A 17,603-nucleotide genomic window follows, 5' to 3' on the forward strand; every position below is an offset into this window, starting at 1 on the left:
TCTGTGAGTTCGAGACCCGCGTCAGGCTCTAGGCTGATGGCTCAGAACCTGGAGCCTGTTTCCGATTCTGTGTCTCCCTCTCTCTCTGCCCCTCCCCCATTCATGCTCTGTCTCTCTCTGTCCCAAAAATAAATAAACGTTGAAAAAAAAATTTTTTTTAAATAAAAAAAAAAAAAGAATGTGTAATTTGGGCAAAAATTTGACATAATTTTCATTTATATTTTAAAAGACTCATTCTACTTGCCATAAGTAGGGGTATTAAGTTATTATTACACTGATTAATAGCACACAATTGAACAAACATTTATAACAAATTTTGAAAAGTAATAAACACCAATGGTATATTTTAGAAATGTATTTCTTAAATGAGAGAAATGGAGCTGTTTTTTCTTTCAGTAATTTATTTATCCATGAATAAATAATCCTAGAGAGATGAAATTTAGAGCCAATATATTTCTTTTTCTTTTCATATTTATAAGCTTTGAGATAATTTCTTCATAATTAAGTATGTAGGAAGGGAAAATTTTTATTGTAGTAATATTCAATTTGTTTGAATTCTTTTTGAGTTACTTGTTAAAAGTCATACTGAAGCTTATTATTAAAATTATTTTTGGTGGTCTACCAATCAATAACTGGATGATACCCTCTTTCAATATTGTGTCAAACACTGAAAGTCCTGCAACTTGTGAAAGGACTTGTTACCCAGTCACTGGATCACTCAACATTGGTGCCAGTATTTTGGACCATTCCATTCTGCAGATATTTATATCCCAGGATGATGAATTATGGTAAGGTTCAATGGCAGATAAATGCTGTATTTTTGTTTTGTTATTGGGGAGAAAGACAATGGCAAATTCATCACTTTGATCAAAATAGATCTCTGACACATAAGTTTAGGAAACAGTATATACACAAGCCAGAAATCTAGAAATTTATTCTTTTAAAACCATCCTTACCTCCTCCACCTTGGAAAATCTGCCTGCACTTAGTTTGGAACCCACTCTTCTATTCAGTGAGCCTCATAGGAGCATGCATGTTATTTACTTTCTCTGTGCCAAGCAAAATGTCTGGCATAATCATTGTCCTTTTGTTAAACAATGAGGGAACTAGGAGGCTGGAATATTAATCTCAAATTTCCCAGTCTCCCCATATTTTTACTAATCCTTGATGAGATGGAGTAATTGGGACCCTGGAGAAATTTTCTGGCTAGAGGAATTCTAAGCCCAGGGCAGTAATATCAAAAATACAAACACAGAGAGATGCAAAGAGTTGTCTTTACTACCCAAGAAGCAGGCTGTAACAAATGCAAGGGACAGTTTGAGTCAGGTTTCCTGTTTGATGTGTAGTTTCATTACTGTGATGGTCACACAGTTGGGTTCTCATCCTCCTCCCCCTCAGGTCAGGTGGCAGCAGTGGGAAGTGGTCCAGTCTATAGTGCTGCACTGGCAGTGGCATGTGGTTTCTCCCTGGATATCCCAGGAACCACAGCCATAGCCACAAGCACAGCTGGTGACAACCATTCCTATATGGACACATGAGACACAGATGTCAGAACCCTTGGATTTTGAGAGGAGGGAGGTGTACACTTACCATTTTTCATATCTGTGCAGCCCAGGGGTAGATCTAAGTTTTGTGGGACTGCAAACTAATTTGATTTTGAGAGCCCTCTTTAAGGAAAAAAATTTAAAAATCACTAAAACAAACTTAGGTATATGGCCATGGAAGAGGTCTGTGAAAATGAGGGGCCTGGGCATTTCTTTCCTTAGATTCATGATATATTTATCTGTGTGCTGGCCCTACTCACCAGACAAGGGAATAGACTGGGAAAGGGAGATGAAGGACAGGGGGAATGGTAGGTAACAGATCATAACAGGACAAGGAGGGGAGGGAGCACTGATATGTGAGCTCATGAAAGGGAGGTGGGAAGGGGAGAGACATAAACCCAAGAGCCCTCAGTAGCATCATTAAGGGGAATAAGAATGGGTAAGAGATCACTGGGAACCAGAGGTTACAACTCACCTCCAGGCTAATACAATCATGAGGCAAGGAAAGGTATAGGTGCTGGGGGATGGATGGGGTGGGCACAGGGCATCTTACTCACCATTCCTCCTCATGAAGTTACTTAGCTGCAGGGCAGAAAGACAGTTTGCCTGAGCTAAAGATACTGGTACATGAAATCTACTTTGCTGGGGCAGGATTTATTTTTTTTTAATTTTTTTTAACGTTTATTTATTTTTGAGACAGAGAGAGACAGAGCATGAATGGGGGAGGGTCAGAGAGAGAGGGAGACACAGAATCTGAAACAGGCTCCAGGCTCTGAGAGGTCAGCACACAGTCCGATGCGGGGCTCGAACTCATGGACCCCAAGATCATGACCTGAGCCTAAACCGACTGAGCCACCCAGGCGCCCCTACTGGGGCAGGATTTAATTCTGAACAGAAGAGAAGAAGGGGTATTGCCCATGATAGCTGTCTCTGATAGTCCCCTTCCAAATCTCCTTTTACCTCAGAAGTGTCACTGTGTCCATAATCATGCTACTCACTAGGTTTTAAAGTTCAGTTTTCTCATTTATAAAATGAAAGTAATAGTTGTACTTATTTCATAAAGTGAAAATTGAGGTTATCTATGTAAATTTTTGCACTATACCTCGTTTGTAATGAGTGTCCATAAATTATAATTATATTCCTCCTCATTACCACCATCATCAAGCTCATTATCATTAGAGAAACCTCAAATTTTAGCCAGCAGTCCAAAAATGATATGGGCGCAGAAAAAGCCCTGGGCAGGAAGATTAAGCTTGAGTGGACTTAATAGAAGCTGGGATCTAGGGATGGGACCAAGAAGAAGTTGGGTTTAGGAATAGGTGGCATGATCAGGGGTTCTCTCCCACTCTCTGCCCTCAGTCAGTTACCTAAGCCAGTGAGAGCTTCCTTTATCTTTGTGTCCACGATGGAGTCCAAGGAACACTGAGCATACCTTGGGATCATCAGCTGGAGAAGGAGGATGAGAATGAGAAGGAAGTAAGACGTAAGCTTCATCCTGTAGAACAGCAATGTCCTGGGGCTGGGAGGAAAGATAGAAAGCTGAGATCTCTGAGCTCCAGTATGGTCGAGAAGGAAGGGAACACGTGAACAGTCTCAAGAGAGAACAGATAGGAGAAAATCAGTGCCAGTATGGAAGACTCCGGATCTCTCCAAGCTGTTTGAAGAACCAGGGAGGGTGGCTGCAGAGCAAATTAACTCACAGATGAGTTCAGAAGAGGTCTACAAAGACTGGCCAGGAAAGGATGTTCTATACCTTATGGTAACTGACTTAGGCACCCCTCAACACATAAGAAAGCGCAGACAAACAAACACACTCCCCAGTACACTTTCAAAGAACTGCTTGCTTGAGTGTGACACACAACTGTGATAAACTTCAGTGCATCCATGATAAGCAACAGCTGCCTTTGTTCTGGTTCTCTGCCAAGGGGAGTCCTTCTGCCTTTCTATTCTTCCCTTTCCTTTCTTCTTGGCAACCTGATAAGGCCAGCACCTGAGCATTCTGTTAACTGCCCCATGTTATAGGTCTCTTGTTTGATCTTTCATCAGCAAGAGGTGATTTTATGGTCTTCTGAGTGAGAGCCCTATATGTCACCTGTTTAGACATCATTTTATTGCCCTGGCTAATCCCATTTGTAGACAAGTAACAGAAACATGATTAGCACTGGTTTGCAAACAAGGAAGCGTACGTACTATTTACTTAACCAGAAGCATAGTGTTTGATTGAAGGTTCTTGTTGGAGATCAAGACTGATGCTTTGCCTTTTTTCTACCATCCTCAATTCATTGGATTTTCATCCTTGATCTTCTCTTTTCATAGGCCCAAGGTAGCAGGTATCACATCCTCAGCCAAGATCCTGAGCAGGAAGGTGTTGTAGACTCTGGGTCTGGAGTTCTCTCTTGTCCAGCAAAAGAGCAGATGCAGGATTGAAATGCGAGAGAGGCTAATGTCTGGGAGGAGACAAGAAATGCGAGTAAGGGTCCTTGCTCCATTTTTCTTAGGATCAGAAGGCTTACAAGCATGATGGACTTGCACAAAGAGGCAATGAAATTGTGAACATTAACTCATGGGCATGAGGGAAAGGGGTTTTGAAGATAAGCGGTGTTAGGGGTTTGGGTGGATACAAAACACAGTAGACATGAGGCGCCACCTCTGTTTACCTAAACTTGCCTAGGGGACAAGAAAGAAGAGCAAGCTACCTCAGGATCAATAAGGCACCTTTCTTTTGCTAATTAGCTCAGCTCTGGGCAACTGGGGTCTATAGCCCTGTTTACCTGTTTTTGTCCTTCCTTCCTTCCTTCCTGTGAAAGCAACTTTCTGCTATTGTACTAAATTGGGTGGCACTTCTGCCCTGAAAACCTAATCTTGTTTACCTAATCTTGGATGTTTTCATCCTGAGATTTCCTATTCCTATACCTTTGTCCTCTACTGAGGGCCTTTGCCCTGTTTACCTAATCTTGTTTGCCTAATCTTGGACGCATTCATCCTGTGGCTTTCTATTTCTTTATGCCTTGTTAACCCATTGGTGCAAGCTCAGAGAATTCCTAAGCTTATTCCCCACAGGAAGGGAGGTCGGGGTAAAACCATTCTCTTTTGGAGGCTTTGCCTTTCTGTTTTGGAAGCAAATTTTCCCCTAGAAACTCAAGCAGATTTCCCCTTGTATTTCATTGTTCAGTTCTGGGTCATATGACCTCATTTTACATCATTAGTGGCTGAGAAATTAAGTAGATCTCTACAATCCCTTATTTTAGACCATTGGACCTATATATGATACAGTCTCCACAGTGGAGCACATGGTCACCAGGATTGAATCCCACGATTCAAAAGCTAGATGAAGTAGCAGAGAATGGCTGTTGGATGACCACTATTGGAGGCTGTCAGGTGGGAAAGCCTGGATCTACTTCTGCTGTGACCAGCCTCACTGTCCCTTTCCCTAAAGATGCCCCCTGAGGAACAGCTACTTCTACATATCTCTCTCAGGAAACTTTGAGGATGGGGCTTAATGGTGCCAGCAAAAAGGCAAGGATGCTTCCTTAATTCACTGATAAGAGTTGAGGAAATAAAGGAATAATATAGAACACAAAAGAGCACAGGCTTGGATTTGGTATAAAAGTTGGGTAGATTAGTTCATTTGTTAATTCAACAACTATAGAGCTTCTCTATACTAATTCTAGTTCTGGTGACTCAGCAGTGGGCAATGCAGGCAAGGTTTTTGCCCTCTTGAGACTATACTCTAAGGTGTAAGATAACTATACAATATGTCAGATATTAAAAAATTCCCTGAAGGAAAGAAATGAAGGCAAGACAATTGGATGTGCTTCTGTGTTGTATATAATGCAATGTGTTCAGGGAAGACACCTCAGAAAAGATGACTTATAAGCAATGAGCGGCAGACGTGTGGGGTAAGCCATAGAAAAAGCTGGGACAAATGTTTTGGGCTAAGGGTCAGCAAGTATAAAGAGCCTAAGGCAGGGGGGTGGGTGGTTGGTGTTGAAGGAATACAACAAAAGCAGTGTGTCTGAAGAGAGCAAAGTGAGTAAAGGCAAGAGAAGTGAGAAAAGTGGTCAAAAACACAACTGGGGCCAGGCTGGTTATAGAGCACTTATCAACCAACATAAGGGCTCTGGGTTTATTGCAAATTTGATGAGAAATTACTGGAGCATTTTGCTTAGGGATGATATGACTTATTTATATAAGATCACTTATATTTTATAAATCTTACTAAGGCCACTGCTGTGGAAGAAAATAGGTAAGCAAGGAAACCAAAGAGCAAGCTCTTGTAGAGTTCCAGATCTCAGATGGCAGTAAAGGAAGGAGTGAGAGCTGGGTAGACTTTGGTTATATATAGCAGGTTGAGCCTCTTAGGGTTTACTGATGCACTGGGTGTGGGGCAAAGGAGCAATAGAGTAGTGAAAGGTCAAGGTTATATTCTGAATGACTTGTTGAAGAGTGATGCCATTTACTAAAATGGGGACCCCTGGGGAAAGCATGGATAATGGCAAGAACATTAAATCATATTTGATCATGGTCAATTTAATATTCCTATTAGACATCCAGGTGGAGTGGTGGCATGGGAGTTGGGTATATACTTCTGGGGTCTGGGGGAAAGGTGAGAGTTGAAGATATAAATTTGAGACTTATCAATCCACAGATGAAAATAATAGCACAGGCAATTTAAGAAGAGAAGTGAAAACTTTTTTAAAGGAGCCAGGTAAAGAAAGTGATAGACTGGGAAGTAGATGACCAGAAGAACATGGATTAAAGATGAGTTGAACTGCATTGACTCCTGGGTTTGTTAAGAATGGCAAGGAAAGAAACGAGAACAGGATCACAAGAGAATGTGATTGGTTTACAGTGAGCCTGGGCAACAGAGACAGTGACTGTGCCCTTTGGGCAACACTTGGAGTTAGTGGCATGCCTAGCATATTTGACACCTGGAGGAGATCACTCTAACACTCCTCTTCTCTACATAACAAAATTATTTCTAGTAACAACTATGTAATGATCAGTAATAATCATTATTTCTTGATTCATTCTTTGGTTTCAAAACCAACAAAAACTATGAAAAAGACCAAATGTCAATTTTAAAGCTACTGTTTATATTCAGCATAGTATTTTTGTGCACTATCAGACAAAAAATATTATACCACTCAGTTTGTATTCACTTTTTAAATTAAAAAAAAATTTAATGTTTATTATTTTTGAGAGAGAGAGAGAGAGAGAGGGAAAGGGAATGAGCAGGGAAGGGGCAGAAAGAGCCTTAATGCATGCCCTCAAACTCACAAATCATGAGATCAGGACCTGTTGGACACTCAGCTGACTAAGCCACCCAGGTGCCCTGAATTTAAAATTTTAAATGCAATTAAACCCCATATAATCATATAGAGTGACCAAATAGATGTAATTTAAATCTGCTAATTTTTCTTTACAATCACTGGGCTATCATTGCTTACTTAGATTATACTGTTTAACTGCAGGAATACAGAGCAAGATAGGAGTTTTAAATATAAAGGCAAATTTGAATGTTTCAGAAGTGTTATGAACTTATTTTAAAAATTGAAATGAAAACATATAACAAACCCCTAGGTTAGTAGAAGGAAGAACAAAGATAAGAATAGAAATAAATGAAATAGAGACAAAAAAAATTTCTAAAAAATGATTGATGAAATTAAGAGCTGGTTTTTTGAAAAAATAAACAATATTGATAAGCTTGACACATCAGAGAGAGAGAGAGAAGACCTAAATAAATATAGTTAGAAATGAAAGAGGAGAATAAATTAATAAGAAGTAAATAATAGAGCTTCTCTTTTTATTAAGTTTTTCTCATTCTTTAACATTTTCTGTTTTTAATGATTTATAATAAACATACTTGGACATGTTTACAGTTTATAAATTGCATTTGGATGTATGTTTAACTTTTAAAAACTCATGGTGCATCTGAATAAAATAGTAGGAGACCAGAAAAACCAATAACCACAGGAAGTCTGCAGGGCTCTCAAACACAAGTTTCTAGCTCTATTTTTGGCTAGAGTTGGTTCTCTGATGAGGCATGGAAGTGTTGCTATTTCATCTTATGGATTCATATACTTTAGACAGTACATGAAAAACCATTCAGGTTGATTTTAGATGTAAAAACTGAAATATGGATAAAAATCGAGAGGCTGACTCTGGAAAACAGTATGGAGGTTCCTCAAAAAGTTAGAAATAGAACTACCTTATGATCCAGCAATTGCATTACTAGATATTTACCCCAAGAATACAAATACACTAATTCAGAGGGATATATGCACCCCAATATTTATAGCAGCATTATCCACAATAGCCACATTACAGAGGCCACCCAAGCATCCATAGACAGATGAATAAAGAATATATATTATCCAGCCATTAAAAAAAAAATGAAATCTTGCCATTTGCAACAACATGGATGGAGCTGGAGAGCATAATACTAAGTGAAATAAATCAATCAGAGAAAGACAAATACCATATGATTTCACTTATATGTGGAATTTAAGAGACAAAACAAATGAGCATAGGGAAAAACGAGAGGCAAAACAAGAAACAGACTCTTAACTATAGAGAACATACTGATGGTCACCAGAGGCGAGGTGGGTGGGGGATGGGTTAAATAGGTGATATAGATTAAAGAGTGCATTGGTTGTGATGAGCACCAGATATTGTATGTGTTGAATCACTAAAGTGTACACTTGAAACTAATATTTGACTGTATGTTAAGTAACTGGAGTTTAAATAAAAACTTTAAAACATTGAGAGGCTGACCCACTCTGAATAGAGATTAGTGATGGGTTTGCTTGGAGATAGGGCAATACATCCCTCAAAAATTATCTTCGGAATCTTCTCACATGTCACATAGATACCTGATTAAGACTGTAGAGTTCTGCACCATCAAGCAGAGAAAAAAACTGGTTCTATAAAACTTGATGATTTGATTCTTTCAATTAGCTGTGAAAGCATAAAGTCTCTTCACTAATCAAGGTTCTAATCAGGTTCAAGTCAGTTATAAGAAAAAATTTTGCATTCCAGTGTCCAAAAAGAGTATCCCAGAGTGGCTTACTGAATTTATTTGTCCAAAGGACCAATAATTGGGCCATCCAGGTCCTTTGGATGCTGGAAATGTCTAATAGACAATAGCATGTTGTTGGCATTTGTTGTTAAGTTACTTGCAGTAATGCTAGGCTAACAGACTTAACTGTTGGGTATGGACAAAAGCAGAGGTGAGAAATACGAGGTGGAGATGATTGCAGGAAGGGACACTGGGGAGGAGATAATAAAAGAAGAGGATCTGGAGGAGAGAATAGAGAAGAGGTAATGAAAAGAAAGAAGGTAAGCATGGTGGAAATTAGAGGAGGCACAGACCTGGAAGTAGACAGAGTTTTGGTGAAGTGGTTTAAAGGTGACATAGGTCAAGGTCAAGTCTGCATTATTAGATTCACCCTGGGATCACCTGTCATGGAGGCTATCCTAGTTTGCTCTCTTCTCCACTTGTTATTTTATTTCTCTGTCTCTGCATGCTAGCTAAAGAGAAGCAATAGAAGATTCCAGTGTTTTGATTCAGGAAGGGGGTGGGTCCAGGGGCAGACTGACAGGAGCCCCTGTAAAAGAAAAGAGACCTGTGGAAACTGGCAACCACTCAAGAGGAGGCAGTAAAAGGTAGAGGGCTATTGAAAAGTCTTTTGGTGGGGTGCCTGGGTGGCTCAGTTGGTTAAGCATCTGACTCTTGGTTTCTGCTCAGGTCATGATCTCCTAGTTGGTGAGTTCAAGCCTTGCATCAGCGACTCTGTGCTGACAGTGTGGAGCCTGCTTGGGATTCTCTCTCTGTCTCTTCCCTGCTCTCTCTCTCTCTCAAAATAAATAAATAAATAAATAAATAAATAAATAAATAAATAAATAAAATTTAAAAATTTTTTTAAAAAAGAAAGATCTCTTGGTAGTATCACTCCTGCTATAATTCTAAGAGTACATGCTCAGCCATTTGACTCTCCAATCAATGCTTTTGTGAAAGAACCTCAGATTGTCTGTCGGTGAAATGGCGTGTACGGTGAGGCAAGACCCACCATAACTCCTGAAGTTTAGGAACCATGTACCCTTTAATTTTTTAAAGTTGTAAGAGGGTCGCTGAGCTGATCTGGGACAAACTGAGAAGCCTGAGCATGTCTCTCTCTCTATACATGTGTATGTAGATAGACAGATAAAATCTTATTAAAAATAGATTTACATATATTTTAATGACATGATTATGGTTGTGCTGCATGGTAATTGGTGATATATGGTAAGCAGCTGACAGACATGACATACACAATAAATACACAAACACATACACAAAAAGGCTTTCCGGAGCCTTACCAGGTTTCTGGTTTTTGCATTCTATTCATTTGGCCACCTATAATAAATGTCTATATTGAGAGCATTTCCCGATACCAGGCTCTGTCTAATTCCTATCATAATCTCTAAATTAAGTCTAACTGGTAAATCATCTTCATGTACCCAGGAATTGAACATGGGATTGGGAAACATCTGGTTATTTACTGATCCACTCTACTTTTGAGATTTCTGGAATTTGAACTCGTCACTGGAAGAAGGAAAGCAAATTTATAAAGGGGACAAAGAGGCTCCTGAAAGTAAAGGATTGAGACTCCAACACACTGACTTTGAAGTTCAAACTCCTTAGAGTCTTGTGTTTAGAATGAGATTTCAGGACTTAAATAATCCTTTAGCTTTGAGAAAAAAAGCCATGTTTTCTGGCTTATTCTTAGTGGTGAGACAAGCTTAATGACACAAATGTTAAACTGTAAGGCTCTCACTGTGGATACATCATAAGTTCATAGTCTAAATAATTAGGTATCATTAGGTGTCTCTTACCTTCCACGTTGTTTCTCCTCCCTAACATTTGATGCCTTACTAGATTTTAAGTTGCTTGGGAGCAAGAATCATTACTTAATGCTTCTCAATATCTTCGGTGCCCAAACAGTATCTGGCACATGGCAGATGTCAATGGTTGTTGGTTGGCTGGTTGAATAAATGAATGGATGAATGTTGGCCTACAAATTTATTCTGCCTTTTTATGTGGTTCTATTTCACTTCAAGTTGAGGACCAAACTAGAGTCTCTTGGGCTATTGAAATATAACATGCTGTTGAAATATGTCGTGAGGGTTCAGGATCTTTTGTTAATTTTTTAAGGATAACCACTGAGTTTTGGTGGAAAAGGGTCAACCCTGGCATATCCCAAATGCAGTAATGGGTTGCCCAATCTCCCTGGTTCTTATACCCCATGTTCTCATTTAGTTCTACACTGACATCCAGCCAATATTGATTTTCTAAACCTCTCTGATCCATCTCTGCTCATTAAATTAATTCTTTTTTTCTTCACCTCTGTGTACCTTCTCTTGAGCACATCTTTTTTTCCCTTTCTTCTCTTTCTCTTTCTGCCTCTCCCCTTTACCTTCCTTTCCTCTCCTCCCCTCCCCTTCCCTTCCCTTCCCCACCAGACCTGGTCTCTTGACTCATGAGACATAATTATTTTATCATTTTTAAGCGCTCACATTTGTAGTAAACTACTTACCTATAGGGAAAAGAGACTGATATAATGATAATTAAGGGGAACACATTCCATTAAGACTCCTTCTTCTCCATTTTTTTTTTCTTGATATTCCCAGAGACAGACAAGCAATAGACTGGGTTGGTGAGAGAATATAGATGGCTGGTAAAAATGGGAAAAATGTTTAACATTACTGACAATGATATACAAATTGATATAATTATGAATGTCAGTATTTACCTCTCAGACTCAGAAGGGTTAAGGAAAAGGGAGAAACAGGGATTTCTTATATTTCTCTGCTGAGAACAGAATATTAACTTTTTTATGGGCGGTCATTTAGCAAAATATCTCAAAATTTTAAAATATATATTTCTTTTGACCTAGCAATTCTACTTTATGGACTTAACCTTAAAGAAATAAACAGGGGCACCTGGGTGGCTCAGTCGGTTAAGGGTCCGACTTCGGCTCAGGTCATGAACTCACAGTTTGTGAGTTTGAGCCCCACATCAGGCTCTGTGCTAACAGCTCAGGGCCTGGAATCTGCTTTGGATTCTGTGTCTCCCTCTCTCTCTGCCCCTTCCCTGCTCATGCTCTGTCTCTCTCTGTCTCTCAAAAATAAATAAATGTTAAAAAAAAAAAAGAAATAATCAGAGATGTGCACAAAGATTTATATGAAAAAAGTTCACTACATGATTATTTATAGTAGTAAAAATATATACAATACATAAATAATTTATGGCCCATTAAATATGATATATTAGGCACATTATGAGGAAATGCTTAGGACATACTGTTGGGTTATAAAAATCAGGGAACAAAACAGTATTTATTTTTTGACCTGATGTAAAGATGTATACAAAAATGTGAGGCATACATGCACTTATATTAATAGTCATTCTCCTGGGATGGAGGGATTAAGAATGATTTTATTTCTGTACTTGTAATTATTGATACATTCTGCTTTTTCCATGATTGTACTGTTTTACTATTTAAAATCATTTTATTTTTTTATGATTTTATTATTCTTCTTTCAATGTTTTATTCTCACATTAGATAACATACAGTGTACTCTTGGTTTCAGGAGTAGAATCCAGTGATTCACAACTTACATAAAACACCCAGTGTTCATCCCAACAAGTGCCCTCCTCAATTCCCATCACCCATTTTCGCCACCTCCATCAACCCTCAGTTCTCTGTATTTAAGAGTCTCTTATGGTTTGCCTCATTTTAAAAGTTGTCTGTGGCAGATGGAGGTGAAAAAAGCAGCAATGCCTACATACATGTCTCTTTGACTTTGCTGTGCCTCCTAGCAAGAGATGGTCTATTTTCCCACCTCCTAACTCTGATCTGGACTTGTGACTTGCTTTGACCAATGGATGCACCAGAAATAATGTACAACTTCTGAGGTTAGGCCATAAGAAGCCTGTGGCTTCCACTTTGTTCCCTTGAAGTGCTGCCCCAAAACCACCATGTAAGGAAACCAGTCTAGCCTACTAGAAGATAAGAAACCTCACCGAGGAGAACCAAGGTCCCCCAGTCAATAGCCAGGGCCAACTGCCAGACATCAGTGAAGAAGTCAGAGACTCTCTCCAGCTGAATGCAGCAAAATAGGTGGGCCCAGGTGAGTCTAGCAGAAAAACCTCAGCCCACAGAAGCATGAGAAATAATAAATTGTTGCTTCAAGCATTGAGTTTTGGGGTGAATTGCTACTCAGAAATAGATGTGAAAGAGCAATATAACCTTTAATTTTAAAAAATGAAGTCATAGGCTGGCTATGGTTGTCAATCTAGCTTTCAAGGATCTTAAAAATATTGCCTCAGAAATGTAAATAGAAGCATTATGGCTGTCACAGTATAGTTTATGTTTTGGAAGAAAGACTGATGAGAAGAGACTGTGGTGGTTTGCAGTGGGTCAGGAAATAGGTAGCGAGTATGGCTTTTTATATGTGTGGCTTTTCCTCACTGAAAGAGCACAATGTCTCTAGAGTATCTGTAGATGGCTCCAAATGGACCCCTAGCTGGATGTCAGCAAATCCTTGGATCCTCCTTCCTGTGAGTGCTGCAGAAGGGAGTGCTTGGCCAAATTTCCACGTGTCTTTCAGAACTTTCTTACCCAGTGGAACCTCCAGGGGTAGAGGAGAAGGAGAGTGCCATAATATTTTTGAAGATATTCTCAAAACCTTTATTTCTTATCCAGAGAAATAAGGAATATTAAACAGAAATGGTACAAAAATCTGTTGACTATTTTTTCTGATGTCTATATGATAAAGTTTCCATGATATCTTCCCAATATTTTAGCCCCTAGTCATCCACATATCATTATAGGAATGAAAACTTGAAGATAAGTCTCATGAGTCTGTCTCAGATGTCAGCGTGAGTTCAGCAGTAGAGTGTTAGAGCTACCAGGGCCCTTGGAGATGATCTAATTCTATGGCATCATTCAAAGAACAACACAGTCTAAGACTGAGACAACTACTGTGGCTTACTTTAGGTCACCAATGAGTGACTTTGTGGCACAGAGCTGGGAGCAAACCTAGGTCTCTCTGCTCCCGTGCTTTGTACTCTGTGTGATGTTGGACTACTTCTTCAAGCCTAAATGAAATCAGAGATGTGGGATGAGACACTGTCTTTGTTAATTTTAGGTACATTTCACATTTCAGCGGGATTATTGGTTGTAAAACAGGGAAGTCCAGAAAGTTATACAGCCAAAATGTTTTATGCAATAATATAATTAAACCATAAAAAATAGCAAAGTGATTCCTTTCTCTGGATGCAAGGATGCTCGCGACCACCAAGAATGAATGCTGTTTGGATTCAGTGGCACAGGTTGTGTGCTCTTCAGCAAAACTGCTTCCAAAGCCAGATGTCTGGTGATGGCTGCTGACTCTCTCCTCTTCCTCCTGGGTAATGGATATTTATTATAATACTAAGCAGGAGCATGTGGGGATTGGTGAAAGAAACCTGACAACATCTAATTTCAATATTTGATATTTTGCAGTTTGTCTCCCCCAAGCATAACCCTCATGAATGTCATACTCACTGACATATTCCTCTACAATCAGTCCCCAGTATTATTTTGTGTCTTCCATACTGAGCTCTGGCCAAGAGCCCTGAACTGGGAATGAGGCTTCAAAGCTGCATCAGCAAATACAAGAATGATGATCTATTGTCACATGCCCAAACCTGGCAGTTATGCCCATAAATCAGAGTCCAGGAGTTAGTTCTGCTCTGAGGTCTCCTCCTTCTTTCTGCTATACTTCCACCTTGGAATTAAGAATTTCTGGCTCAGAATTAAGGGAAGAATTTAAACCACTGGATCTTTCTGGAGTTTTCTGATGCCAACCGAGGCATCTGGGGTGTAACCCCAGCACTCCCTTTTGGCATCAAGTTTGGGCCAAGGCTCCATGATGTCTGAGCTCTCTTCAGTCCTGACAGGCTTTAGTGTTTTTGGCCCTCTGAGTTCTCATTTATCTCACTCTTCCGCCAGCAAGATGATAAGTTATGCTTACACAAATCTGGCAGGGGCCCAGCGTATTTGGGGGCTGTTATTTTTTGTTGGTGTGGAGCCCTGTCTACTTGCTCTTTGTGGGGTCTGGTCTGGAGGTCTGGTGCTAGGATTAGAGGTCTGGGCAATATGTGGATCAGGAGCTGGAAAACCTGATAAGTGAATGCAACCTTTGTTTTTGGAGAAAATTTTCATTAAGGTCAAAGGCATGCATGGCATTTAGAGCAGGAGTCAGAACCCAGGAAGTCAGGAGTTGAGTAGACCCTGAGACAAAGTGAGGGGTAGAAGCATAATTGGGAGCAAAGGAAGAAGGTCTAATAATGCAAAGGATGCAAATTTTGGCTAAAGAGCTCTGTCTGCCTGATACTTTGTAAAAATGAAGTTAGTCGTCCACATTTAACTGTAGGATATTTCACATTCACATCCAGATTTCCATCTCTTCTTGAAGCACCACGTAAGCTCAGGTAAAATAAGACTATCCCATCTAGAGTTTTCCCTCCGACCACTTAATTTACCCCAGAGGAAAATGCTCGTTTCAGGTTTGCATTTCTTGGTCCTCAATTTCCATTTTCTTCACAAAGCATTTGGTAGAGTACAAAAGACACACTATTCTTTTCTCTGAGTTTTCTTCTTGAGGAATGGTTATTGTTTAAATCAAGGACGCTACTTGAGAAAACAGAATTCTATCCAACATTCCTGATGCTGTCTCTTTCTATTTCATATTATGATTTTCTAGTTGCCAAAATCTTTCACATGAATCCTACACTCGAGCCTGTTTTGGGGGGAGAAATAATATATAAAAGCCCATGCTTGGTCTTGGTGTCATCATTTTAAGGAGCTAACACAGGTTTTCCAAGAAATTTCTTTTTCTTTTTTTCTTTTTCTTTTTTTCTTTCTTTTTCTTTTTCTTTTTCTTTTTCTTTTTCTTGCTTTTTCTTTCTTTTCCTTTTCCTTCCTTCCTTCCTTCCTTCCTTTCTTCCTTCCTTCCTTCCTTCCTTCCTTCCTTTCTAAGGACTCCTTTTGTGTTCTGGTCCAAGATAGAGGTATAGGAAGTCCCTAAACTCACCTCCTCCACAGACATGCAAAATCTACATCTATTTATAGAGAAATTCCTCCTAAAGAACTGAGGGCTGATTGAACACCTTCTGCACAACAAAAGATAGAGAGACCACATAGAGAAGAGCAAGAGAGATGAAGACAAGGTAATGAAGGGAACCCCCACACTCAATGTTGCCAGCTGCAATGGGGAGAAATAGTACTGAGAGACCATGAGCAAATTTGTCTGTCCAGAGGCACAGAAGAAAAGCTGCAGTTTAAAAGAGCAACTGCTATATAAAGTAACCAGCACTAGAGTCCTGCTAAATGGTGGGGGAGCTGCTGGAACTCTCCCCTCACCGCCAGGGTGGGACTTGCATTGCAAGTCACAACTCCCCCAAGTGCCTGGCCTCCCTATTTCCTTTCCTTGAGCCTTCCCCCTAATAAAAATCCCAGGGTTTTGAATCCCACCTTGGCAGCTGCAGCTCAGAGGACTCAAAATAGCACAAAATGCTTTATTATTTTTCCAATGTGGAAGGATGCTGGCATAATAAACACAAACCCTTGAGAGTGTTACTGAATTAATAAGCAGTTTTTGGTTTTTATGTATTTATATTTACATCTCACATGTTTGCACTTCTTTTCAACCCTCCTGCTGTCAACCCTCCTCCAGACTTCTGTCATCTTTCTCCAGGGTCCTTGATCCCCCAAGGGTCTCCCTGAAAGTGTCCTTGCTCCCTCTACTTCATTCCCCAGATGGTACCCAGGGAATGCTTCCTAAATGCAAATCTGTAACCAACAAATCCTTTCTTAATTCTTTTAGTGAATGAGCAGGCCTTGGTAGGATAAAATTATTATGAATTTCTGTTCTTTTTCCCCTGGACCTTCAAACCTGCATTTCTGCACCTACTTGTTCTCCATTCCTGGATGAAATCTCGGGCAGATTCTGCAGCTCTTTTGAGTACTCTAGGAATAACCAAATAGGCCTTTTGCTTTTGCAGGTAAAAGCTAGTTCCATCAAATTATTTCCCAACCCCGCCCCCAACTAGGCCCACATAAGTTTGGAAGCCTCCCTGTGGGAGGGGCCTTTGCACTTACCTTCCCAGTCAGATTCTGTTCTACTCACCTTCAAGTCACATAAATGTCACTTCCACAGGGGAGATTTTTCTGTTTTCATCTTAACCTTCAACAAATGGTAAATATACAGTTATTTCTATGAATCGTTGTTTAATGTTTTCCTCCCCAACTAGACTATAATCCCCATGAGGGCAGAGAATATGTTTATTTTATTGGTGGCCCAGATCCTGGCCCCTTAATAATATTCACTCAATAAATATTTATTTTGATAAATAAATATGAAAAATGTTTCTTAATGGGTACTGGAAAATATGACAACTATCTTGGAAGTGTAAAGGATGTTTAAAAGGGGCCCTTTTTGGGGCACCTGGGTGGCTCAGTTAAACATCCAACTTTGGCTCAGGTCATGATCTTATAGTCTGAGTTTAAGCCCCGGGTCCGGCTCTGTGCTGACAGCTCAGAGCCTGGGGCCTGCTTTGGATTCTGTGTCTCCCTTTCTCTCTGCCCCTTCCCAGCTCGCTCTCTGTCTCTCTCTCAAAGATAAACATAAATTTTTTTAAAAAGGGGTCCTTTTTTTTACTGAAGTAGAGTTGACACACAATGTTACATTAGTTTCAAGTGTATAACATAGTGATTCAACAGCTCTATATGTTATGTTCACCACAAGTGTAGTTACAACCTGTCACCATATAACACCATTACTATATCATTGACTATATTCCCTGTGCTGTACCTTTCATCCTGTGACTTATTCATGTCATCACTGGAAGTCTGTACCTTCCATGCCCCTTAACCCATATGCCCATCCCCAACCCCCTCCCCTATAACAATGACCAGTTTGTTCTCTGTATCTATGGGTCTGATTCTGCTTTTTTGGCTTATTCATTTG

At 39.8% G+C, this 17,603-nt stretch overlaps 1 protein-coding gene and 1 long non-coding RNA gene across 2 annotated transcripts; both read right to left on the bottom strand.

Moving 5' to 3' along the window:
* Positions 1 to 1,394: 1,394 nt before the first annotated feature.
* On the bottom strand, positions 1,395 to 3,038 carry RETNLB (resistin like beta). The gene is given in 3 exon segments (XM_040483649.1): positions 1,395 to 1,524; positions 2,129 to 2,204; positions 2,912 to 3,038. Coding segments are annotated over 3 exon segments (333 nt in total).
* Positions 3,039 to 11,127: 8,089 nt separating this feature from the next.
* On the bottom strand, positions 11,128 to 16,874 carry LOC121036202 (uncharacterized). Its single transcript, XR_005793278.1, has 3 exons — positions 16,764 to 16,874; positions 13,584 to 13,997; positions 11,128 to 11,260 (listed from the first exon to the last, which is right to left on the bottom strand). It is a non-coding gene; the product is annotated as an uncharacterized LOC121036202 (long non-coding RNA).
* Between the last annotated feature and the right edge of the window lie 729 nt (positions 16,875 to 17,603).

This window comes from Herpailurus yagouaroundi, unplaced genomic scaffold (assembly GCF_014898765.1).
Source record: "Herpailurus yagouaroundi ecotype Mexico unplaced genomic scaffold, PumYag 162, whole genome shotgun sequence".
Lineage (NCBI taxonomy): Eukaryota > Metazoa > Chordata > Mammalia > Carnivora > Felidae > Herpailurus > Herpailurus yagouaroundi.